Genomic DNA, 25,046 nt, shown 5'->3' with positions numbered 1-25,046 from the left:
ATATACATGTAAAACGTATGTAGGGAGATTTGTTTCATCCCTTTGTATCACCTGAGGCTGTTCATTTCACTGGGTATAGGTGATGGTTTACATCCACTTAATTGTATAGAATGTATTAAGGTAAACAAAAAAAAAACAAAAAACTTATCTTTATAACCACTTTAAGCCATATTGCCTTACATACTCCACTGCCTTATTCAGAACTGGTAATTATGTGAGTATTTGCTCCATCAGAGCACCCACTTCCAGATGTCAGCGTAGCTGTTTAAGCCACAAGTCTAAAGGTATGAGCCACACAAGTAGTAGCTACTGCAGGTTTAAAATGAACTATACTTGCTTCCCAAGCCCTAAGTATCAATCCACCCTTCTATCCATGTGGTGCTTGAGCACCCCAATGTGAAGCATCTAGCTTTGGACATTTTTCCCATAGGCTTGCTCCTTCTCTTAGCTTTGCTCTTTGCTTTAAAGGGGAATTTCTTTTTTAGATTGTTAGGAAAGAAAATTCCCCCTTATGGGTCTCTCCATTCCTGAGGAATGGTCTGTTTGAGGGTGGTATGCACTGGGAAAGGCCACTTGGACTGTAGCCTCGCATAAAGCTGGTCAAGTAGCGATAAGACTTTTTCTTTAAAAGCTAGTGTATCATGAATGGCTTTTAGCAATTCTTCAGTTTTTTCTGTCAAAAAAAACCTTTGAATCCTGCTTTCCTGATCTCTTTTAAGCTCCCCCTCCTCAGACTCAGAGAAGCAACTTTACCTTAACCTTCTTACAAAGCTGTTACCGTGCCCTGCTCCTCTGAACCAACCACTCACTTATGCACCTGCGACCAAAGTGCCACTAGAGGTCCTGGGAGTGGATTTTGCCAAGTGGAGCAGGAGAGAATGGAAAGATTGGACAGTATTGGACATCTCCTCCCTTATACTGTCCATGAGCCCTTCAATGAGCCAATTGGCTTCCTTTTTAGTAGTTTGTTCGTACAATCCTGGCATAACTGTTTCTTCCAGGAGGCAGACAGTTTAGCTTTGCATGAAGCACATTTTTTTGACTTACCTAAAGGCTCTGAAATACAGACACCATTCCCTTTACTTTCATGATGGTTTTTTCTTTTTTTCTTGCTTGGCTCATCTTCTGCTGCAATGTTACTAGACAACTAAAAGGATAAAAAAAGAAATAAATAAAATAAAACACACACAACTGTGAGCACATTTGCAGACATAATATTAGTCAGTCCACCCAAATTCTAAAATTTCAGATAACAGAATCACAACCTCCCTGGCTTTAAATGAGGTCTCCCCTATAATTCAGTGTTATTTGGCATCATCTACTAAGACTGTAGCCCTTGCTGGGGGTTTGTTTCTGTAATACCTGATCATCACTGTCCCTGTCCCTAGTCCCTGTGCCTGTTCCTGCTCTCACTGAACAATAAAAAAAATAATGAAACACACAACACTGGCATCCAGTGGTAAATAACCAAAAATAAGAAATAACGAGAAGATATAGAAAGAAGGAAAAAAGGAGAGGAACAAGAGAAATAAGCAAGCCCCGTCCCTGGGGATCCAAGGCCAGCCCCAGCAGGCTCGTCAGAATTGCCTATAGCTACAAGAAGCAAGAAGGCAGGCCCATCGCTGGAAGCTGGTCCAACCAGGGTTGCCAAATCTTACCAAAATTTGTCCCTAGTGTCCGCGAGTATCGCCGTAAGCTTCTCGTTCGTCAACGTACCATGCACCCGACACATCACCACCTCAAAAGAGAGGAGAAGTGTTTTTCCACGCCTTCGTGATGGTTTAGTAGTAGAAGTCGACCGATTGTATCGGCCGGCCGATCTATCGGCCGATATTTGGTGTTTTTTACTTAATCGGCATCACCGATTGTGCTGATAAAAAAGGCCGATATAACTCAGCGCGACTTGCAAATGACTTTAAAGTCAATACAAGTTGCCTGTATTCTTCTCTGAAGCCTTCTCCCCCTCTCTGGGCAGCCTGCCAAATCTGATAAAAAGAACCTGAATTGATACAATGTTTACACTTCTGAATGAACTGAGCTCAGTGTGTAGAAGTCCTCAGTTTAACCATTTAAAGACTAAATCTTTTCTGACACTTGTTGCTTACAAGTAAAAATCCTGTATTTTCTGCTAGAAAATCACTTAGAACCCCCAAACATTATATATATATATATATATTTTTTTTTTTTTAGCAGAGACCCTAGGGAATAAAATAATGGTTGTTGCAATATTTTATGTCACACTGTATTTGCGCAGTTGTCTTTCAAACGCAATTTTTTTTTTTTTTAAAAATACACTAATAAATTAAAAAAAAAAAACTAAGCAGTAAAGTTAGCCCATTTTTTTTCGTCCAAAAGTTTTGATTACCTGTTTTTGTGTATTTATTTTTAAGATATAGTTTTATTTAATATTTTTTTAAATCTAAATTCTACATACAAGTGAACTGATTGGAGGTTTGTTTTGTTTAATAAATGTTTAAATGTAAAAAAATTTCTGTATCACTTAAGGTTGCTTTCACACTGGAGCGGGCATGCGTTGACGGTAAAACGCTGCTAGTTTTTAGCGGCGCTTTACCGTCATTTTAGCGGCGCTATTCGGCTGCTAGCGGGGAGCTTATAACCCAGCTAGCAGCCGAGGAAGTGGTTAAATGAGCCCCTGAAGCGCCGCTGCCGAAACGCTTTGCAGGCGCTTTGGCAGCGGTGCGCATTCATTTCAATGGGCAGGAGTGGTGGTATACACCGCTCCAAAGATGCTGCTTGCAGGACTTTTTTTTAACATCCTGCCAGCGCATCGCCTCAGTATGAAAGCACTAGGGATATCACACTGAGACTGCAGGGGAGCCCTTTTACAGACACTTTACAGGCACTATTTTTAGCCCAAAAGCACCTGAAAAACGCCCCAGTGTGAAAGGGTTCTAACTGTTAGATTTTATGAGATGAAGGGAAAAAAAAAAAAAAAAAAAAAACAAAATCGGCCTAATATATCGGCCCAAAAAAAAAAAAAAATAATATCGGCATCACATATCGCCAATCGGCCACCGCGATTTCTAAATATCGGCATCGGCCAGAGAAAAACCCACATCGGTCGACCTCTATTTAGTAGTCATAAAAATATGTGATGCCAAGACTTGTTCTCGTTTCATTAATTGCAAGATAGGTTTATGCAGTAGAGCATCCCATGGGTCCTTCTGTATATTAGAATAAAAGAGCATTATTGACCAAAGCGTACACGCGAATCCACAGCCTTTTAACTTTGGGGAATGTCCACCATATGTGCTTCATGTTGCCCAGATCAGAACAGCCCCTAAAATAAAACGCTGGATACGTAGGGAGTTATTTTGCAATTCTTACTGGGATGTAATACCATCTAGACATAACTTTGAACAAATTCTCTAGGGTTATGACGTTACGAGAAGAATGAAAAAGGGCCTCCCACATCTTGCACTTTAATTGTGAGACGCACTTTGTCTTCTGTAATATCAGCCCCAGGCTTAGTGCTGTGGGACGGTCGTAGAGAAGGTAGAGCTTAGGAAAGCTTGAATCTCGGCATTAGAGGAACTAGCCCCCAATGAATAAAGCGTCGCTAGATGAAAATTAAATTCATCCAAGATCTTAACTGGATTAGATGTTTTGACCTGAAACCTAGTTTTAAGTGACATGAATAAAAATAAAAATGAAAAAAAAGGGGGAATTGGGACTTTAAATGAAGCAAAGGGTGCCTCCATCCCGGTATTCAATGAAGAAAAAAGGGGAGTTGGGACTTTAGATGAAGCAATTGAATAGTGGAGGTGGATTACAATAAAAAATATTTATTTAATGACATAAGTCTAGAGACATTGAGACATAGTTCATTTCATATAAATACACAAGGAGCGTGCACAAGGGCTAAGCATGATGAGTAGAAAAGTACATGCATAACAACACATGATCAAAGTAGTAGATGTATATATGAGGATGGCGTGCACGTGCCAACAGCAACATGCCTGATACCGGCACATGCACCCACATGGTACATATGTGTCCACCAATTGGTATAAAAACAACAAAGTATAATGATAGTAAGTAAAAAATTATCAATCCGTATGGGGTGTAGCTTCAAATAAAGCTCTACGCGTTTCGTGGGTATTACCACTCGTCAGGAGCGGATGCGACAGACATTCCTATGGAATATATATATAGAGAAGGATATAAAGAACCGTGCTTCTAGAGAAAAAAAATCTCAAAAATATTGTTTATGTATATAGATGGTTAACCAACAACACTCACCAACCCAGACATCAACTGCAACATGAGGTATCCGGAACGGGGTTGGCCAAGAACATAACCCCACCATGGGAGCTGAGGCGGCATAATACAGGGATGCAACATCGGACAAGGTAAGAGTGTACAAGCTGGTTTCCGAGGTTCAAAGGGCCTAAGCTTATTAGCCAATAAGGAACCCATCTTATTGGCATAAAATGTCTGTTTAGTCGAGAGCAAATCGCACTCCGCCCTGTCTGTCAGACAAAGGTCAAGGTCGCAGCGCAATTTATGAACCAGACTTCTATTACAAGTCTAGAGGCGATGTTTCAACTCCGCTTTGGCAGAAGCCAGACGACAGACTTCGGCCTTACGCACTTTCTTCCTCCTGAAGGCATGTTGAATGAGATGGCCATGGATTACCGCTTTGTACACCTCCCAAAGGGTAACCGGAGAGGAGACCGATGGAACGTTAAGTTGGAAGTATTCCGCCAAACAGGAGCGCAATTCGTTGAAGCATGTCGTAAGATAGGAGGGAATCGTTCAAGCACCAGCTAGATAATGGAGGCTTAAAGTGGAAGTGAATTGCACACCACCAAAATTGGGTCATGGTTCCTACCAGGGCACTGTTAATATAGAAGCTGACTTCTATATTACTCTAGGAATTAGTTGTCAAACAACATACGCATGGTCAATACAAGAGTAACGTGCATGGGGATGGGAAGAGTAAGTATAATCTTTTGTCAAGGGATGTAATTCTCTCCAAATGTCCACTAAGCCCATAGTATCTAGAAGGTCCCTGTAGAAGGCAAATATATTGCCAAAGGTGCCATTGACATGAAATTTTCACCACGTCAGCAATCCATACATACAAAGAAACTAAAACAAATAAGTTCAGCAATTAAAGTGGTTACAAAAAAAATATTCTGCCTTTTAGATCTTAATGCATTCTATGCATTAAGATAAAAAACCTTTTGTGTGCAGCAGCCCCCCTAATATTTACCTAAGCCCCATTTCGATCCAGCGATGTTGCACGAGAAACTCAGCTGTCCGGGTCTCTGATTGGCTAAGACACAGTGGGTGCCACTGGCTCCTGCTGCTCTCAATCAAATTCAGTGAGCCAATGAGGAGAGAGAGAGGGGAGGGCCGAGCCACAGCTCCATGTCTGAATGGACACACAGCACAGCGGTTCAAGTGTCCCCATATCAGGCAGCAGGGAGAGGCCAGGAGGGAGTTGCCAGGAGCACTGGCGAGGAACCCATGGAGGATCTGGGCTGCTCTGTGCAAAACCATTGCACAGAGCAGTTAACTATAATATTTTTTTTGTTCAAAAATAACAAACAAGACTTTAGTATCACTTTAAGTTATGTGTAATAAAATAGAATGACACAGGGAAAAAAAAGTATTGAACACATGAAGAAATAGAGGTGCAAAAAAGCATGGAAAGCCAAAACACCAGCTGAAATCTATTAGTAATTAGAAAGCAATCCTGCCCCTTGTCAGTGCAAATTAATATCAGCTGGTTCAGTCTCAACTGATGGCCTATAAAAAGATGTCACACAGAAACATCTCATGATGGGTAAAAGAAAAAAGTTCTCTCAAGACCTTCGCAATCTTATTGTTACAAAACATACCGATGGCATTGGTTACAGAAGGATTTCTAAACTTCTGAATGTTCCAGTGAGCACTGTTGGGGCCATAATCTGGAAGTTGAAAGAACATAATTTCACCATAAACCGGCCATGACCAGGTGCCCCTCGCAAGATTTCTCACAGAGGAGTGAAAAGAATTATTAGAAGAGTTGTTCAACAGCCAAGAGCCACTTGTGGAGAACTTCAGAAAGACCTGGAATTAGCAGATACAATTGTTTCAAAGAAAACAATAAGTAATGCACTCAACCACTATTGCCTGTATGCACGCTCACCACACAAGACTCCGTTGCTGTAGAAAAAGCATGTTGAAGCTCATTTAAACATTGAAGGAAGGGTGTACCGAGACATTCTTGATAAAAAAAATCTGCTGCCATCTACCAGGATGATGAAGATGAAACGAGGGTGGACATTTCAGCAAGACAATGATCAAAAACACAAAGCCAAGGAAACTCTCAATTGCTTTCAAAGAAAACAAAGCTGCTAGAATGGCCCAGCCAATCACCTGACTTGAATCCAATAAAAAAATCTATGGAAAGAACAAAAGATCTAAGTTCATAGAAGAGGCCCACGGAACCTTCAAGATTTGAAGACTGTTTGTGTGGAAGAATGGGCCAAAAATCACACCTGAGCAACGCATGACACTAGTTTCTCCATACAGGAGTCTAAAAGCTGTCATTACCAAAGGATTTTTTCTATTAAATAACAAACATCTTATACTTACCTGCACAGGGCAGCCCGGATCCTCCTCTTCTTGAGTCCCTGGCTGGAGCTCCTGACCCCTCCCTCCTGTTAAGTGCCCCCATAGCAAGCAGCTTGCTATGTGAGCACCTGAGCCGAGCAGCAGCTCCGTGTATCCATTCAGACACGGAGATGCGGTTCAACCCCGCCCCCCCCCCCCTCCTCTTTGGCTAACTGACTTTTGATTGACAGCAGCGGGAGCCAATGATGCCGCTGTTGTGTCACAGTCAATCAGGAGGGAGAGTCACGGACAGCTGAGGCACTCGTGGACATCGCTGGACAGGGATGGGGCTCAGGTAAGTCATAGGGGGGCTGATGGGGACTACTGCACACAGAAGGCAATAAAAAATCCTTCTGCCTTTACAATCACTTTAAATAAATTTCAGTTAGCATGTTCAATACGTTTTCCCTGTGTCAATCCATTTTATTACACATAACTTAATTTCGTGAACTTATCTGTTTTGGTTTCTTTGCATGTATGGATTGCATGGGTTGTTACCGACATGTGGTGAAAATTTCATGTCAAAGGCACCTTTAGAAATAGATTTACCTAGAAAAATGGTGACATGTTCAATACTTATTTTATCCACTGTATAGGTCCTGCATGCATGTGTAAAGGATGATTGCACCACACGTGAGGTATTGCCACAAATATCAAAAGGGAGAGTAATAATTCTAGGGCCAGACCTTCTGTTTAACTCTAAAATTATAACCTGTAAAGACTTTTAAAGCATCGCCTATGGATACTTTAATGTACTGTAGTTTTTCGCCATTCCACATGTGTGCAGTTTTAAAGCGTGACATGTTAATCTATTTACTCTGAGTAACATCATCTTTTATGTTTTGCAAAAAATGGGTATTATATCATGTTTGTGTGCACTAAAATTAAAGTGTATTTTTTTCCAAAAAATTTGCAGCACATGAACTGCTGCACAAATATCATGTAACATGAAAAAATAGCAACAACCACCATTTTAATCTCCAGGGCCTTTACATTCAGAAACATTATAATGTTTTAGGGTTCTAAGTAGTTTTTTAGCAAAACAAAAATTACAGATTACATTACATGGATGCAAGAAATGTCAGAATTGCCGTCTGGCTGAACAGGGAGCAACTAGCATATTAAAAAGACCTGTAGTGAATAAAGTATAACTAAAGGCAAAATGTTTTAGGCCCCTTTCAGGTCCGCCTGTCAGTTTTGACAGCGGACCTGAATGGGCACTCCATGCTAGTCGATGGAGCGACAGATGTCAGCGGTGACATGTCCGCTTACATCCAACCTGGTCCAATCCTCAGTGAGCAGAGAGGGATCTGTCATTTGCCAGCTCAGCGGAGATTAACGGAGAGATCTCCAGCTGAGCTGGCGGACAGAAGCGGACTCTGAGGCAGCGGATCCGCCTCGTGAGAATGATGCCTTTGGCTTTGGGTAGTGGAGAGGGATTAGAACCTTTGTCAGGTTTTTACTGATGTCTGTGTCCCTGTTAGGAAGATAGACTCTCTATTTTAGGGTTGTCCCGATACCGATACTAGTATCGGTACCGATACTGAGCATTTGCCCAAGTACTTGTACTCGGGCAAATGCTCCCGATGCTTCCCCGATACCTGGAAGTCAGCTGCGATCGGCGCATGGGGGAAGTTACAAGATTCTCCCCCAGCGACTTTCAGCAGCTTTAGTGACATACAGCGGTGATCGCTCACCGCTGGCTGTCACTGCATCCTCCTCCATGCCCCCTCCGTTCCTCTGTCCCTCTCCACTGTCCCCCTCTGTTCCTCTCTCCTTCCCTTTGTCTCTCCGCTGTCCCCCTCCGTTCCTCTCTCCTTTTCTGTCCCCCTCCGCTGTCCCCTCCATTCTGCTGTGTCTCTCCGCTGTCCCCTCCGTTCCTCTTTCCTTCTCTGTGTCTCTCCGCTGTCCCCTCCGTTCCTCTTTCCTTCCCTGTGTCTCTCCGCTGTCCCCTCCGTTCCTCTCTCCTTCCCTGTGTCTCTCCGCTGTCCCCTCCGTTCTGCTGTGTCTCTCCGCTGTCCCCTCCGTTCCTCTTTCCTTCTCTGTGTCTCTCCGCTGTCCCCTCCGTTCCTCTTTCCTTCCCTGTGTCTCTCCGCTGTCCCCTCCGTTCCTCTCTCCTTCCCTGTGTCTCTCCGCTGTCCCCTCCGTTCTGCTGTGTCTCTCCGCTGTCCCCCTCCGTTCCTCTCTCCTTCCCTGTGTCTCTCCGCTGTCCCCTCCGTTCCCCTCTCCTTCTCTGTCCCCTCCGTTCTGCTGTCTCTCTCCGCTGTGTGAATGGACAGAGTCAGCTGACTCTGTCCATTCACATAACTGGAACATTGTAATCTCCTGTGATTACAATGTGTCAGTTTATGAATGGAGAGGAGCCGCTGTCTTCTCTCCATTCATTCTCAGTGCAGCTGAGGCTGCAGAGAAAGGGACTGGGGAATCTCTATCCTCTGTCTCTTTCTCTGTCTCAAGGGGGAGATATCAGAGGTCTGTTAAGACCCCTGATATCTCACCAAAGCCCCCCAACAGGGCTGATTAAAAAAAAAAAAAAAAAAAAAAAAACATATAAAAGAATAAAAAAAATATTATTGTAAAAAATAAAAATTGTAAAAAAAAAAAAAAAAAAACAAACACACACACACACCGTTCACACCCCCCCCCCCCCCCCAAAAAAAAAGAAAACACTGTTTAAAAAAATAAATAAAAAAAAAATAAAAAAAAAAAAACCACTGTCACGTGACATTAAAAAAAAGTATCGGTAATTGGTATCGGCGAGTACTTGAAAAAAAGTATCGGTACTTGTACTCGGTCCTAAAAAAGTGGTATCGGGACAACCCTACTCTATTTGTTTAGCATTATCATCAAGAGTAAAAATAAATCCCAAACTTTGAGTTATCACATATAGGAGGGGAAAACTTCCAATGGAGACACTCGTTTTTGTGATACACTGGGATTTCCGCTCACTTTCTGTTCGACTGTGGAACAGGAAGTGAAGGGAATTCTCAATGGGGACACAGATGGCAAAAAAAAAAAAAAAACCTGACCGGGGTTATAAAAAACTTCTACTTTAACTACTTCCCACCCGCAGGATGTCCATGGAGGTCTTCAGGCTGAAGCATATATATTGAGATGATGCCTGCACCTACAGGCATCATCCCGGTATTGAATTTTTCAGCCGGCAATTCTATTTTTGGCAGATGTGACTTGAGTTGCGAAATAGCCATTCGATCACTTCCGTGTGTGGTAGAAGGGGGTCCCACCCTCCCTCCCGCCACCGCCTTTCCTGGGCTCTGCCATACGATAGCGGAGCCTGGGAGCTCTGCGGCCGGCGGCGATGGCTGTACGGAACAGAGAGAGAGGAACTGACATCGTTCCTCTCTGTAAACCCAGAGCGACGAGTATGTTGTCACTTCCGGTTCCACCTCTTTATTTGCCTGGCCATTAGCAGCCATGAAAGCAGCCAATCAGACCGATCTGTGTCTGAACGGCTGCACTGGAGACCAGAGGAGAGATTTGGGGAACCCAGATCACTCCAAAAAGAGGACCAATCATGGCCCATGCTGTCACAAGGGATGTTGTTGTTCATCCCTTGTGACAGCAATAACGTTAATCCAAAAAAATAAAAAAAGTGTACAAGAAAAGTTATGTATAAAATAATAATACAAAAAAAAAAATAAATTAAAAATGGAAAGCACCCTCGTCACCATGCGCAAATGTGAACACACACATTATTCCCACACACATATGTAAAACAGTGATCGCACGACACATGAGCTATTGATTCCTCTTTGAAACACTCCATAATATTGTATATAGGGATCGTGTACTGGCCCGTCCGGGCATGTCCATGTTAGCTACCTCCCTTTCCCCATTTCAATTGATCGTCTCAACAATTTCTAGGGGCTCCTGGTCGACTTCCCCTAATAGCCCTCTATGGTTTAATCCCAACTTGCAAGAACTGAACTCACGACCCACGAAGTTGGTACACTAGAGGAATTAAATACCTACCTCATCAGCAGTGGGTCTCCCGAATATCTTGCACCTCAAGAACTGCCTTTTGGGCATCTTTGGCAACCTGCCCATATCTTCTCACGCCAAGAGCCTTCTCTGCATATTGTACTTTTATGCGAAGAAGTCCATTTTGCTCTCCTGGAAGGGATCGCAGACGCCTTTAAAATCAGTTTGGTTAAAGCGGATATATACCTCCTTACCGTTATATAAGCTCACATTTGAGCTCCGGGAAAAGAACCAAAACCTTTTACAAAATATGGGGCAGGTGGATTGCCAGCCCTCTCACACTTAGTAAATGAGCTCTTAAATACTACATTTGGTCATGCCCTGCAATACCCAAGTTTATATACGTGGCTGCCTTTTTACGTGGCTATACCTTGTATAATGGTCGCCCCTTGTACTTTATACTGCATATTCACATAACCCATGTAAATTGATACCGGTTTACTGCATATTTAAGTGTATCAAGTGTCTATGCACTATCGTGAATAACCAAAGTTTTTCTTTTGTATGTTGATCTCTTTGAAAACTTAATAAAAATATCTTTAAAAATAAATAATTTGTTGATGCCTTTCTTATGCCCCATATTCAGGGTTTACCCTCATATATACGGGATACCACGACCTGCTTAAACACATCGAGGGGATTCAGATCCCCCTGGAGGCCCTGCTCGTGGCTATCAATATCGAGACGTTGTACTCGAGTATCCCCCACGAGCGCGGGGGGGGGGGGGGGGGGGGGGGGATTACATTTTATCCTGACAAGGAATTACTTTATATTTACAATACTACTTGCAAACCCAGGGTGTCAGTATGGGGACTTCATGTGCTCTGCATACGCGAATCTTTATCTCGGAGGCTGGGAAAGACAGGTGTTTTCTAAAGACGTTTTTTATGCAATATCTCAGCCATGTCCTCCTTTGGTACAGGTTCATTGATGACATGTTCTTTATGTAGACAGGCTAGCAACAAGTGCTGATGGAATTTATTAGGCAATTAAACACCGATTTGAATCTACATTCTAACTTTACCTATGATGACAAACGGATCTTGTTTTTGGATCTGATGATCATTAAATAACCGGACTGAACCATTGGCACAGATCTGTACCGTAAACCCACAGCAGGTAACACCTTGTTGCATGCCTCCAGTGCACATCCTCAGCCCCTGGTTGGCAGTGTTCCATATGTGCAGTACCTGCAACTGCACAGAAACTGCACAAGGGAAGATGATTTTTGTGCACAGGCGGCGTCACTGCGCGAACGTCTCCTACTTAAAGGCAACTCGTGAACAAACCTGAGGAAGACATTCAATCGGGCCTTGTCGCGTACCAGAACCTCATTATATGACCCTCCTAAGTCAAAACAAACTGATACGGTCAGAATTATCACGAGATACTCAGCTCAGCACCATCAACTTCGTAACATCTTGTCCAATCACTGGCATTTGTTGGCTGAACATCATGTTCTTGGCAAATATGTCAAGACAACTCCTGAATTGGTCTTTCAGAAACCTTTTTCTCTCAGGGATCGATTAACGAGTAGTCATTATGACACTATAACACGATCCTTATCCAGGCCTTGCGGTACACTCCCAGTGTGGACAGTGTTCACATTGGCCCTGAGTTCTTAAAGGCACTACATATAAACTACCCAATGGTGAAATATTTTCGCCACATACCCCTGCCAATTGTGACATGACAGGGATTATATATTTGATGATATGCAATTGCAATGCCTTCTACATGGGCAAAACCATCCGGGAATTCCGTCAACGGATCAGGGATCATGTATATTATTCCACCAATGGGAAACTGACTACAGTCGGTCGCCATATTGGACTTTATCATAGGTTTGATTCACAGGCGGTCAAATTTCTGGTCTTTGAGATGGTCCCCCAGGATCCCAGAGAAGATGACTAGGACAGGACCATTTTGCAACACGAGACCCGGTGGATTGAACGGCTCAATGCCAACATTCCGCCATGCCTCAACGAAGTATTATCAGACAGGTCATTTTTGTAATTTTGGGTGGATGTGGATCTGACAGTATTAACTGCTCATTCGGCTTTGCCTTTGTGGACTTTGATCTGCACTAACTTTGTGCCGTATCCTCATCAGTTCTTGCAAATGTAGAAGGGGCCTTTTTTGTCTTTGTGATTAACTTTTCTTGCCTCACACATTGATTTGTCCATGTGGCTTGGTTATTATGTATTGCTCATTATAACTCTATGTAACCATCCCTACGTATCATTGTATTATTACTGTTTTGTACTTTAAATGATCGATAGGAGTGCTGCTGCTTTCAGTTCACCCTGGGCAGAAATCGTGGTGTAGGCATGGCCCTTTGTTTTCCTCCAACAGGTATGTGACTCCCCTGGTGGAGGTGAGGTCCTGCTTTCTAGTTGGAGACCGCCCACCACTTGCTTTGACCACGACTTAGGCGCCCCTGCCCTTTGGTCGCGACTGATGCGCACATGCACGTGTGTGATCCCTTACACAGGTGCAGTGTGGGGGGGTCAGACCCGGTGACGCCAAACGCCACTGTTGAGGGCGCGTGGCCTGTTCGCCGGGTTGGAGAGTACATAAGCAGGCTGATGCCTGGCCAAGGGAAGACACTTTGTTATACCTACGTTAAGGTGAGCTTTTTTACCATAATACAGCCTGGTTGTAGTTTGCGACATCTTTGTTTTGTTTTCACATTCCCCCCCCCCCACCCCAAATACTTTCTTTCTCTGGTATCCATAATCATTCTCTTTCTTTGGCCTCAACTTTGAATATGTATATATGAGTAGTCAGGTATTGCGGAATCCATCCTCATACATCCCCATATCCGCCGTGGGGGGAAGCTTTGGTGGTGCCTTGGCTTTGACCTTGTTTATGGGTAAGAAACAGCACCCCCGTAAGTAATTATACATGTAGAGGACCACATGTCCCGTGAGGACCTTCTATACCTTCTGTCTCCATCAATTTGGGAGTACTTTAAGAATTAGTAATACACCCATAGTCACCTTTGTATTTTATTGTTTTGTATAAACATTGTACATGATATCCTGTAAGTTCAGATAGCTTGCTTTAACTTTATGTATAATAAAAATTATGTTTTTTTTTCACTTATGTGTATGCTGTCTTATCGGTACCGAGATAGTCCATTCCCCTGTTTTTCAGAGACAAGTTTGGGGAACTGTTTCCACCCCTAATTTCTAGCTTAAAGCGGCGTTCCAGACATTTTTTCCGTTTATTAAAAGTCAGCAGCTACAAAAAGTGTATCTGCTGACTCTCAATAAATAGACATTCACCTGTCCCACAGTCCACCGATGTGGCTGCCGGAAGCCTCGCTTCTCTCCCCCCTCCGGCGCCATCAATGTAAGTGTAGGCACCCAGCAGTGACAGCTTGTGGCTTTCACAAGCGGGTTGCACACTGTGCATTTGTGGGTCGCGCTGCGCTCTCCTAGTGGCCAGGTAATCTTCTGGGACCTGCGATGTGTCCCAGAAAATTGCAGGGAGGGAGGGGGAGAACAGTCACCGCCTAGGCGGCAAGAGCGGAACTGGGAGCTGGGGACCTGTCAAAACTAAAGTACCTGCTCCCCCTTCCCCCCAAAAAAAAATACATGCCAAAAGTGGCATGTAAGGGGGCGAGAAGAGCTTAAAGTGGAAGTTCCACTTTTGGGTGGAACTCCGCTTTAATTTGGATGATGGTCCCCCCTTTTGAATTTTCCAACCTCTTGTATAACCCAGAGGCCTTCTGCAATTCTATACCTCCCCCCCCCAGTAAGAAAGCACACGCAGGGAACACACTTGACCATTTGATCGCCCCTGATGTTAACCCCTTCCCTGACAGTGTCATTTACACAGTGTTAATGCATATTTTTAGCACTGATCACTGTAATATTGTCACTGGTTCCAAAAAAAAGTGTCAATTAGGTGTCCGATCTGTCCGCCACAACGTCGCAGTCCCGCAAAAGAAAAAAAATGAAGATCACCGCAAATCAAAATTGTCGCCCAAAAGAAAGCTTGATTTGTGGGGAAAAAAAAAAAAAGACATTTTATTTGGGTACAGCGTCGCACGACCATGCAATTGTCAGTTAAAGTAATGCAGTGCTGTATCGCAAAAAATGGCCTGGTCATTAAGGGGGTAAAACCTTCCAGTCCTTAAAGTGCATGTAAACCCCATGCATGAAATTTGAGCTGGGCACATATATCTGCAGTGTTTTATTATCTATCTTCAAAATCCTATGTCCTGTGGCTTTCTCCTGCTCCATTCTTCTGTTATCAGCCTGATAACGTCTGACAAGTTCTTCGTCAACTGTGATAAAACCAGCCTGAATTTTGTGTCAGGGAGGGTGCTATAATAAGATTAGCAGAGAGCTGGTCTATTCACAGCACAGCTCTGCAAGTCTCTGCCTACGTGGAGAGGGGATGTGTGCCTTTCCTTCAATCAGATCTCTCACAGTGTATGACAAGAATCCACACCCACAGGTGAATCAGGAAGAGAAAATTCTAACAGGACATGTACTTTCTAAACAGTATATAAGGCTGAAGACAGCAGATATACATGTAAAACTTATATAGGGAGTTTTGTTTCATCCCTGTGTATCATCTGAGGCTGTTCACTTGACTGGGTATATGTGAGGGTTTACATCCACTTTAAAATGGTTAAAAGGTACCAGATTTAAAAAAACAAAAACAAAAACAAAAAAAAAAAAACGACAGTATTAAAAACAGCCAAACTTGGTGCAGAGGAGGGGTTTGCGGTCTTATAGACCCAGATCCCTCCATAAAGACTACCTATCACTGCCTATTAAGGATGAGCTCAGGCGTGTTCGCAAACAGCACGTGCAGAGCCCGCCAGGAAGTCAGCAGTGGGAAGCGCTAATCACAAGCGGTGAGACATTGTCACAATGCGCAGCTACAGAGATCAGGAAATGTCTCACTGCCTGTGATTAGCGCTGTGCAGTGCTGACTTCCTGGCGGGCTCTGCACGTGCTGTTTGCGAACACGCCTGAGCTCATCCTTACTGCTTATTACTGTCACAAGGGATGTTTACATTCCTTGTGACAGCAATAAAAGTGATAAAAAAAAAATAAAAATGTATCCCTCCTTGCAAAAGCATACGCAAGTCGCACCCACATATGTAAACAAGGTTCAAACCACACATGTGAGGTATCGCCGAGATCGTTAGAGCGGGAGCAATAATTCTAGCCCAAAACCTTCTCTGTAACTCTAAACTGGTAACCTGTAGAATTTTTTTAAATGTCGCCTATGGAGATTTTTAAGTACCGTAGTTTGTCGCCATTCCACAAATGTGCGCAATTTTAGAGTGTGACACGTTAGGTATCTATTTAGTCGGCGCAAACATCATCTTTGACATCATACAAAAAAAATTGGGCTAACTTTACGTTTTTTTTCTAATTCACGCAAGTGTATTTCTTCCAAAAAAAAAAAAAAAAAAAATCGCATTTGAAAGATCACTGCGCAAATACAGTGTGACAGAAAATATTGCAACGATCGCCTTTTTATTTTCTATGGTCTCAGCTACAGAAATATATAAAATATTTGAGGACTCATTTTTCTAGCAAAAAAAACTGATTTTTAACTTGTAAGCAACAAATGTCAGAAAAAGGTTTAGGCGGGTTAAACAAAGAGCCCATTACAGGCGTGTGTGATGATCAGGGACAGGTCAGTGTATAGGACATCTAGGAGCGATTCTTCATAAATCAACGTGCATTATGCTGTGATCAGCAGAGATCCCATCCTGTGTGCTGACAGATGGGACTAATCCCTGATCCCTCCCCCTCCGGGTGTCATGGCCTCTGCTGACCTGTACAGGCTGGACTGTCGGTGATCGCGGGGCCCCACCACCCTGAGGTCTGAAGAAGTGACTGATGACGGGCTGGGACAGGGCTGGAGCCGGGGACCGGCCTGCTTTCTGCCGCCGCATCCTACAAATCACCACTCCATACAGCGCACGGCGCCATGCTGGAGAATCCTAGACACGCCCTCCTCTTAGCGGCCAATGTCTGGTTGGCTGGCACCCAGTCTCCGCCTAGAGGCGCTGACATTGGGGGGAGGGCGGGGCAGGTGATGGCGGGAGAAGTGAATGGTCTGGGGGACACGTGTTGTCCCAGCGTTGCTCCGCCCATTTCAGGAAGTGCAGTGTTTTGTGTGTATATGCCGCACAAACCCCGCCTCAATGCCTGGCATCAGTCTCCACCCCCACGCCGGGTGTCCCGCCCCCTGTTATTGCCTGGTGAAGAAGAGGACAGATCCTGGGTGTGATCATAGACAGGAATGAGGAATCTACTGCTGAACGCTATAGTGGCGGTGTGTCCTCCGGGGCAGGGCATCGGCCTGAATGGGACTCTACCATGGCCTCTGCTCAGGTAATGTGTGCACCGATCTGCTGACCGGGGGTGTGCTCTCACCATTGCTCTATCTATAGCATGGGTGCTCGACCTGTGACCCGCCACCTGCTACGAAACTACAAGTCCCATCATGCCTCTGTCTGTTGGATTCATGCTGGTAATTGTCAGTCTTGCAATGCCTCATGGGACTTGTAGTTCTGCAACAGCTGGAGGATCACAGGCTGAGCATGCATGATCTCTATAGGCAGCTTTCCAATATTCTGGGAGCAACCACAACATCCAATGTCCAGAACAATCCTGATCAGGATATACTGCTAGGACAGGAGTGCTGGAACTTCACTGGCTGCATGCTTGTTCAGGGGCTGGGACTCAGGTAGAGGCTCCAAATTTCCTGGCCGGAGGACACCCTGCATCATCTAGCCCACTGTTTCTCAACCAGTCGCAGCACCTTTTGAAAAGTCCCTTTAACCACTTCAGCCCCAGAAGGATTTACCCCCTTAATGACCAGGTCATTTTTTGCAATACGGCACGGCGTCGCTTTAACTGAAAATTGCGCAGGCGTGCAATGCTGTACCCAAAAAAAAGTGATGTCCTTTTCCCCACAAATATAGCTTTCTTTTGGTGATATTTGATCACCTCTGCGGTTTTTATTTTTTGTGCTATAAACAAAAAAGACCGAAAATTTTGAAAAAAAACGAAGTTTTTACTTTCTGCTCTAATACATATCCAAAAAAAATATATAAAAAAACAAATTTATTTATCAGTTTCGGCCAATATGTATTCTTCTACATACTAAAAAAAAACATCCCAATAAACTTATATTGATTATATTATTTTTCTTCAGTTTTTACTGGTAATGGTGGTGGTCTGCAATTTTTAGCAGGACTGCAACATTGCGGTGGACAAATCTGACCCCAAGTCACACTTTTTGGGGACCAGTGACATTACTGTGTGTGTGTGTGTGTATGTATATATATGTATATATATATATATATATATATATATATATATATATATATATATATATATATATATATATATATATATATATATATATAGGAATTGATGTCATGACATTGCTCCCGTCTTCCAAGGCCATAGAGGCGTTTAAAGCGGGTCTACTCTTTGATCGTTTGTGTGGCCAGTGGCACCTTCGGATCGTTTCTCGGACAAACTGGCGGAAAAGGTAAGCCAGAGAAGCAGCGGTGGCACTCTCATGAGAAAACCGGCTGCAAAGAGCAATAGTGGGGTTTTGGCTGATATCTTCAGCCATAATCCTGGTAAACCACTAGAAAGCTGCAATGTTTGTATACATACATACATACATACACACACACATATTGTGGACTTGAAGTGGTTAAAACAAAGCCTTCCAGCAGCGCACTGTTACCGCTGTCAGGGCTTCCGTTTTTACCTGGTCCTCCTTGGTTTGTGGGCTCCAGCCATTTGATTGGCCGGGCAACGATGACCTCGCACAGCGCTCTCGGTGGACAGGACGCTTCTGTATTCTGTCCATTGAGAGTGCAGTGCAGATCCGCCAGAGATGTTATTGGCTGCTACAAATGTGAATATCCCCTAAGCTGTATACATTTAGGAGATAGTCATTGTACCTACAGGTAGGTCTTCCTATACTCTTACCTGTAGGTACAAGTTATAAAGCCGACTTTACTACTGGGTTAAGTCTGGAGGCACCCGAGCCTAATGCCGCGAACACACGAGCGGACTTTTCGACCGGACTGATCCGACGGACTTTCGGTGGACTTCCGACGGACTTTCCTAATGAACGGACTTGCCTACACACGATCACACCAAAGTCCGACAGATTCATACGTGATGACGTACGACCGGACTAAAATAAGGAAGTTGATAGCCAGTAGCCAATAGCTGCCCTAGCGTCGGTTTTAGTCCGTCGGACTAGCATACAGATAAGCGAATTTTCCGACCGGACTCGAGTCCGTCGGAAAGATTTGAAATATGTTTTATTACTAGGTCCCTCGGACTTTTGGGGGGAAAAAAAAGTCAGCTGGAGCCCACACACAATCATATTGTCCGATGGAGTCTGGTCCGCTGGACCAAGTCTGCCGGAAAGTCCACTCGTGTGTACGCGGCTTCAGGCCTGGTTCACATTACTGCGTGTTGCAGAACATGTACAAAATTGTGTGCGTTCCCAACATGCAAACACGCTGCTCTTTATCAGACACACAGGGGTGTCCTTCATTCTTCTCCTTTTTTTTTGGAAAATTTTAAACCGCAGAAAAAAACCAATAGAAGGAATCATACACCAGTCTCCTGGACCATATTCCTCACTATACATAGACATCTAGCTACAAGGCTTTTATCTTACCTGCTGAAAGATCAAAGTGCAAAGTAGCAGCTTTCTTATCTAGCTGCTAGAGGAGCAGTATTACTCAGCTTTATGTCAGGTGTGTGATCAGCAGCTTATTGTATTTGTGCACACAGGTACACATGATAATCCTCTTTTCAGCATGTGGATTTAAAAGCTTCTGCACTACATCTAATGGTGATCATACATTCTTTGATTTTGATTATATTATCCTATTGATGTGCAATTCAAACCAATCTAATAGCCATATCTTCCCTTCCGATCAATTTAGACTTTGGCTTAGATCAGTTTCAATCAACTTCAGTCATTCAGCCAGGGCAAATAATTGTTAATCACTTTGCATCGATCGGCAGCACTGAGATCCTTTATTTGTGAATATAATAGTTTTTCATCCATTCAGAATATGAGATCACATGGTGGAAACTGAAATGTGATCGATACATTTTCAATCGTAAGTTACGATCATATCTTAGCTTTCAATCAAAATCCACTACCCACGTGTGGCTTATCAATTGAATGAGTTATCCTCTATGTATCAGTTATTCCTATCAGAAGGGATTGATCAGAAAAGCAATTGATTGTTTTATCGAAGTGTGTTTGGCCATGATAAGGCTCCCCTATATAAGTTGGGTTAAGGGAATCTCTACTGCTTTGGAATCGGACTTTTGTTGAGCCAGGTTGTGTTGTTTGAGCCGTGTATGGCTAGCTTGAAGTAATTGTAAAATAACTCATTCAGTTTAAAATAGAAATGAGATGCCAAAAAGTTTTTGTATAGATATAAAAAAAAACATAAATGCCTTTTTTTTTTTTTTTTTTTTTTCTTTGTAAGTAATCACATTCCCTCTGTTCTCAGCTGCATAAGATCTGGCTGGAGGAGAAGCAGTGGTACACTGAATTTTCCAATGAATGGCTGTGCGGGGTGGTGGCTTGTCAGTACAAGTCTGATTATTGGAGGAGAGTACACTGAGTTCCCAGCATAGCTAGAGAACTGACCACAATGGTGCACTCCTGCTTAGTGTGGTCAGTTTTTAATAGTAAAGCAGAGTGACTGGCTGGATCACCAGGGATTTCACACACAGGAGGCAATACAAAGAGAATAGGATACTTTCTCCAAGCGTCTTCCAGGACAGCCCATGAGACCTTGGGCTCCTCCTACCAGGACAGGAAACACATTACACCCCACCAGATAAAAGGGCGGTCCTCCAGGCCCATGTCAGTTATTTGTGTTTCCTCCGGACAGGGGGGGTAACATGTTCCTGGAACCTGCTCCCATAGGTCTCATGAGCAGGGGCTCTGGCTATTTTTTGGGGCATATCTCTTACCTCTTCGTCTGCCAGAAGGAGCATCACCACTGGGGAGGTTGGCTGTGCTGCTGTTCCCTGTCCTCAGTGCCTGGAGAGGGCCAGGACCGGTGTGAGGTCGGGCCCCTAGCGCAGAGCACCGGTTCTCCTTCCCTGCCGACAGCGTGGCTGATCTGTGCAGGGAGTGGAGGAAGCTGCGGCGCTCGAGGGGGTGGAGCTATTGCGCTCCAAGCTGGCCCTATTGCGCTCCAAGCTGGCCCATAGGAAGTGCTTGGAGAGGGTTACTTCCGGGGCATATGACGTCATCATCAGGCACCGGTGGCGTGGTTCCAGTCTCCATAAACGGCACGAACAGGGAATGCTGGCTGCTGGTGTTCTCTTGGTGTAAAGCAGCCAGGCTGTGGATGACCAAGAGGGGCGGGATGGATCCTTCAGCAGTACCTGCACAGGCAGCGGATGCAGTTCCCAACACCAGCACCTCACAGGTAAGCCTGGGGTATTTTGTCACCGCCTTGCTATCCCTGTGAGTGTTCCCTCCCCCTCCCCCCTCTGTGGTAGTGGGTGTAAGGGGACACATTTCCTCCCTCCTGCACGTGGTGTTACGGAGTGATTGGGTGGCCTTTAATTACATTTGTGGGTCATTTATTTTGTCTTGCAGACCAAGACTCAGGACAAGGCCCAGGCACAGCCACTAAAGAGGAAATGTGCGGTTTGCGCAATCAAATTGAGCTCCTCATGGAGCAAAGCCGTTTGTCGCACCTGTATAGAAGGCCTAGTAAAAGATGACTCAGTTGCCTCTTGCCAGAAGATGCTTACTTCTGTTAGGGATGAGCTTGCGTCCACCTTTAGTTCTTTTAGGACACTTATCGACAAGCTCCAGACTCCAGCAGAGAGTCCGTCTTCACAGAAGACATCGGTCAGCACTCCGCAGCAGGCAGAGAGTGAGGACTCTGAGACCGAGGTCAGGTCTACCCATTCTTCTCCGGAAGAATCAGGGTCAGATACAGAGCCCAGGGATAGAGAATCCACTCGGGGCTCAAGATTTAAGTTATCTGTTGAGGATGTGGATGACTTATTAAAGGCTATCTATACTACCCTTGACTTGGAAGAGGTTCAGTTATCCAAATATGATCTTATGTATAAAGGAGTGCATAAGAAAAAAATCCAGAGTTTTTCCAGTTCATAGTTCTTTGATTGATACTATTAAACTGGAATGGGATAATCCTGAGAGAAAAAACATTCTTCTCCAGTAACCTAAAAAGAAGGTTTCCTTTTGATGAGGACACTCCGCAGCCGTGGAATAAAAATCCCAAGTTGGACGCACCTCTTTCAAAGGTTTAAAAAAACTCGGACCTAGCGTTCAATGATATGGGCACGCTTAAGGATCCGATGGACAAGAGAGGGGATATCCTTCTCCACAGAGCTTGGCACTCAGCGGTTGGGAACCTGAAACCAGCTCTGGCCTCCACTTGTGTGGCCAGAAATCTGGAGGTTTGGTTGACTCAGATTCAGTCACATCTGTCAGCAGGTACCTCCAGAGAGCAAATTTTGAAGTCTTTTCCTCTCCTTTTTCAGGCTGTGGGTTTTTTGGCGGATTCTTCCGCTGAGTCGGGAAGAATGTCGGCCAGGACTTCAGCTCTAGTGAACTCGGCCAGGAGAAGCCTTTGGCTTAAGACCTGGTCAGGGGACTCGGCCTCCAAGTTGCGCCTTTTGTGGCCTTCCCTTATCAGGTGATCACTTATTTGGCCTAGGTCTGCAGAAGGCACTGGAACGCACGGCTGATAAGAAAAAGGCGTTTCCAGAGAAAAAGAGAATCCCGACAGCCAGAAAAAAATTTTCGTGGCCAAGGCAGGCAACAGAGTCCTAGAGAAAAGGACAGCAGGCTGAAAAAACACTGGACGGGGCACAAAGGCAGAGGCAAAGGCAAGTGCTGTTTAACCCTCCTCAACAGCCCGCCAAATCACAGTGCCTTGTGTTCCCCGGTGGGAGGAAGATTGAGGGCCTTCATCCCACAGTGTGCAGCAGTCACTTCGAGCCCCTTTATCCTGGACCTAGTGACCAACGGGTACAGGCTAGAGTTTGTTCACCAACCATCAGAACGATTGTTGGTCACCTTTCCTCAACAAGATCGAGAGAAAGCGAGGGCTTTGGGTCTCCAGATCGGAGACTTATTGGATCAAAAAGTCCTGATTCCTGTTCCACAGTCAGAGTAGGGCAAGGGATTCTATACCCATGTATTTGTGGTCAAAAAGCCGTCAGGAAAGTTTCGACTTATCCTGAATCTCCGGATTTTAAACAAGTCCATCAGATACAAACATTTCCGGATGGAGACTGTTTTTAATATAAAAAACCTACTATACCCAAACTGCTTTATGGCCACGTGGGACTTAAGGGATGCCTATCTTCACATCCCTATCCATCCAGCCTTCCAAAAGTTTTTGAGATTGGCAGTAAAGACGAGTATGGGGAGCCAACATTTTCAATTTCAAGCCCTCCCTTTCAGTCTTTCCTCCGCCCCACACATCTTTACGAAAGTCTTGGGGGAAGCGCTGGCTCCACTGAGGTTAAAGGCAATAAATGTTATCCCTTACTTGGACGACCTCCTGATAGTGGCAAAATCATACCAGAGGCTGTTGGAGGATCTTCAGGCTGTACAGGACTTCTTACAGTCCCTAGGCTGGTTGATAAACAAATATCATCCTTGATCCCGGCCCAGAAAGTAACTTATCTGGGTTACGACTTTTGCTCTGCAAACCAAAGAGTTTTTCTTCCTCAGGAGAAGATTACCAAAGTGTTCCAGGCTATGTCAGCATTGCAGACCAACCAGTCGGTCTCTCTGAGACAGGTGTCGAGGGCAGTGGGTCTTATGACCTCATGTTTTCCCGCAGTTCCATGGGTGAGACTCCGTCAACGTCCGTTACAGATGTTTCTATTAAGAAACTGGGACGGGGACGTAAGGTCCCTGGAGTCAAGGATCCGGCTTCCCGCCAGGATAAAAAGAAGCCTGTGGTGGTGGAGAACTGGCCAGCACCTTACAGGAGGTCTCCCATGGTCCTTTCCCATATCCCGAAGAATTACCACGGATGCGAGTTCCTGGGGATGGGGGGGCCCACCTCAGCAATTCAGTAGCACAGGGAGAGTGGTCCTCGAGGGAGGCAAGGGCCTCTTCCAATCAAAGAGAGTTGCTAGCTGTCCAGAGAGCCCTGCAGTCTTTTCAGATGGAGATAAAGGGTCACAACCTCCAAATTCTGTCAGACAATATCGCGACAGTCGTATATATCAACAAGCAGGGAGGCACGAGAAGCCGGATGCTTCCGTCCATTGCCCAGGAGATCCTTTCATGGGCAGAGGGGAATCTGGCTTCAATTTCGGGTGTACACCTGAAGGGGACAAACAATTGCCTGGCAGATTATCTCAGCCGTCACAGGATAGACGGAGACAACTGGTCCCTTCATCCCGAAGTCTTTGCAGACCTCACCAGGAGATGAGGTTATCCCGTGGCGGATTTGTTCGCGAACCGAAACAACCGCAAGTCGGAGATATTCTTTTCCATGAACCCGGTAGACCAAGCCTTGGGGATCGATGCTCTGGCAAACCCGTGGCCTCCAGGCCTATGTTATGCCATCCCGCCTATCAGACTGATTCTAGAAGCCCTCCGGAAGTTTCTGCTAGAGGAGACGGATCTCATTCTAATTGCCCCATTTTGGCCCAAGAGGCCATGGTTTTCCCTGCTACAATCTCTGGTTTCGGAGACTCCGTGGAGTCTTCCAAAAAGAGAAGACTTATTAGTGCAGGGTCCAGTATCACACCCTGAGGTGGTTTCCTTAAATTTGATGGCCTGGTATCTGAAGAAAAGATACTGAGAGCCCAGGGGTTCTCTGACAAGGTAGTCAAGACCCTTGTAAATTGTAGGAAGCCGGTCACTAGAGCCATTTATTCCAAAGTTTGGGAAAAGTTTAACTCATGGTTATCTGATAATGAAAGATTAACTCATGATATTCCGTCTATTTTGGAATTTTTCCAAGAGGGTGTCGACAAATGTCTTTCAGTTAGTACCTTTAAAGGTACAGGCGGCAGCTATTAATGTGTTCCTCCAGTTTTCTTTCCTGGAAAATCCCACTATAACCAGATTTTTCAAATCTATCTCTAGGGCAGACCAGCAGTGGTGAGAAGTTGTCCAACTTGGGACCTGTCCCTAGTACTTCAAACTCTGGTAGAATTTCAGTTTGAGCCTCTGGGAAGTATTTCAGTTAAGTTACTTACATTAAAGACTGTTTCCTATAGCTGTTACCTCAGCTCGTAGGGTAAGTGAGTTGTAGGCCCTATCAGTAAGGGAGCCCTTCCTCACGATTTTTGGGGATCGTGTTTTACGAACCGATCCAGTTTTTTAGCCCAAGGTGGCCAGTACATATCACC

General features: G+C 44.6%; 2 protein-coding genes across 2 annotated transcripts in view; one reads left to right on the top strand and one right to left on the bottom strand.

Annotated features, from left to right (window-relative positions):
• Positions 1-16,660, bottom strand: part of MSH3 (mutS homolog 3) — a 322,177-nt gene extending 305,517 nt beyond the window's left edge. Inside the window, exons 1-2 of the mRNA XM_073624435.1 lie at positions 16,442-16,660; positions 1,048-1,147 (exon numbers count right to left, since the gene is read on the bottom strand). Of these exons, the coding sequence (XP_073480536.1) occupies positions 1,048-1,147; positions 16,442-16,561 (220 nt within the window). The 5' untranslated portion in view covers positions 16,562-16,660. The remainder of the gene's footprint in view (positions 1-1,047; positions 1,148-16,441) is intronic.
• A 98-nt stretch (positions 16,661-16,758) lies between these two features.
• DHFR (dihydrofolate reductase) overlaps positions 16,759-25,046 on the top strand; it is an 81,985-nt gene continuing 73,697 nt past the window's right edge. Inside the window, exon 1 of the mRNA XM_073624436.1 lies at positions 16,759-17,003. Coding sequence (XP_073480537.1) covers positions 16,912-17,003 — 92 coding nt within the window. The 5' untranslated portion in view covers positions 16,759-16,911. The remainder of the gene's footprint in view (positions 17,004-25,046) is intronic.

This window comes from Aquarana catesbeiana, linkage group LG01 (assembly GCF_042186555.1).
Source record: "Aquarana catesbeiana isolate 2022-GZ linkage group LG01, ASM4218655v1, whole genome shotgun sequence".
In the NCBI taxonomy this organism is placed as follows: domain Eukaryota; kingdom Metazoa; phylum Chordata; class Amphibia; order Anura; family Ranidae; genus Aquarana; species Aquarana catesbeiana.
Note: the sequence above shows the minus strand (reverse complement) of the source record. Positions and strands in the feature narration are given on the sequence as shown.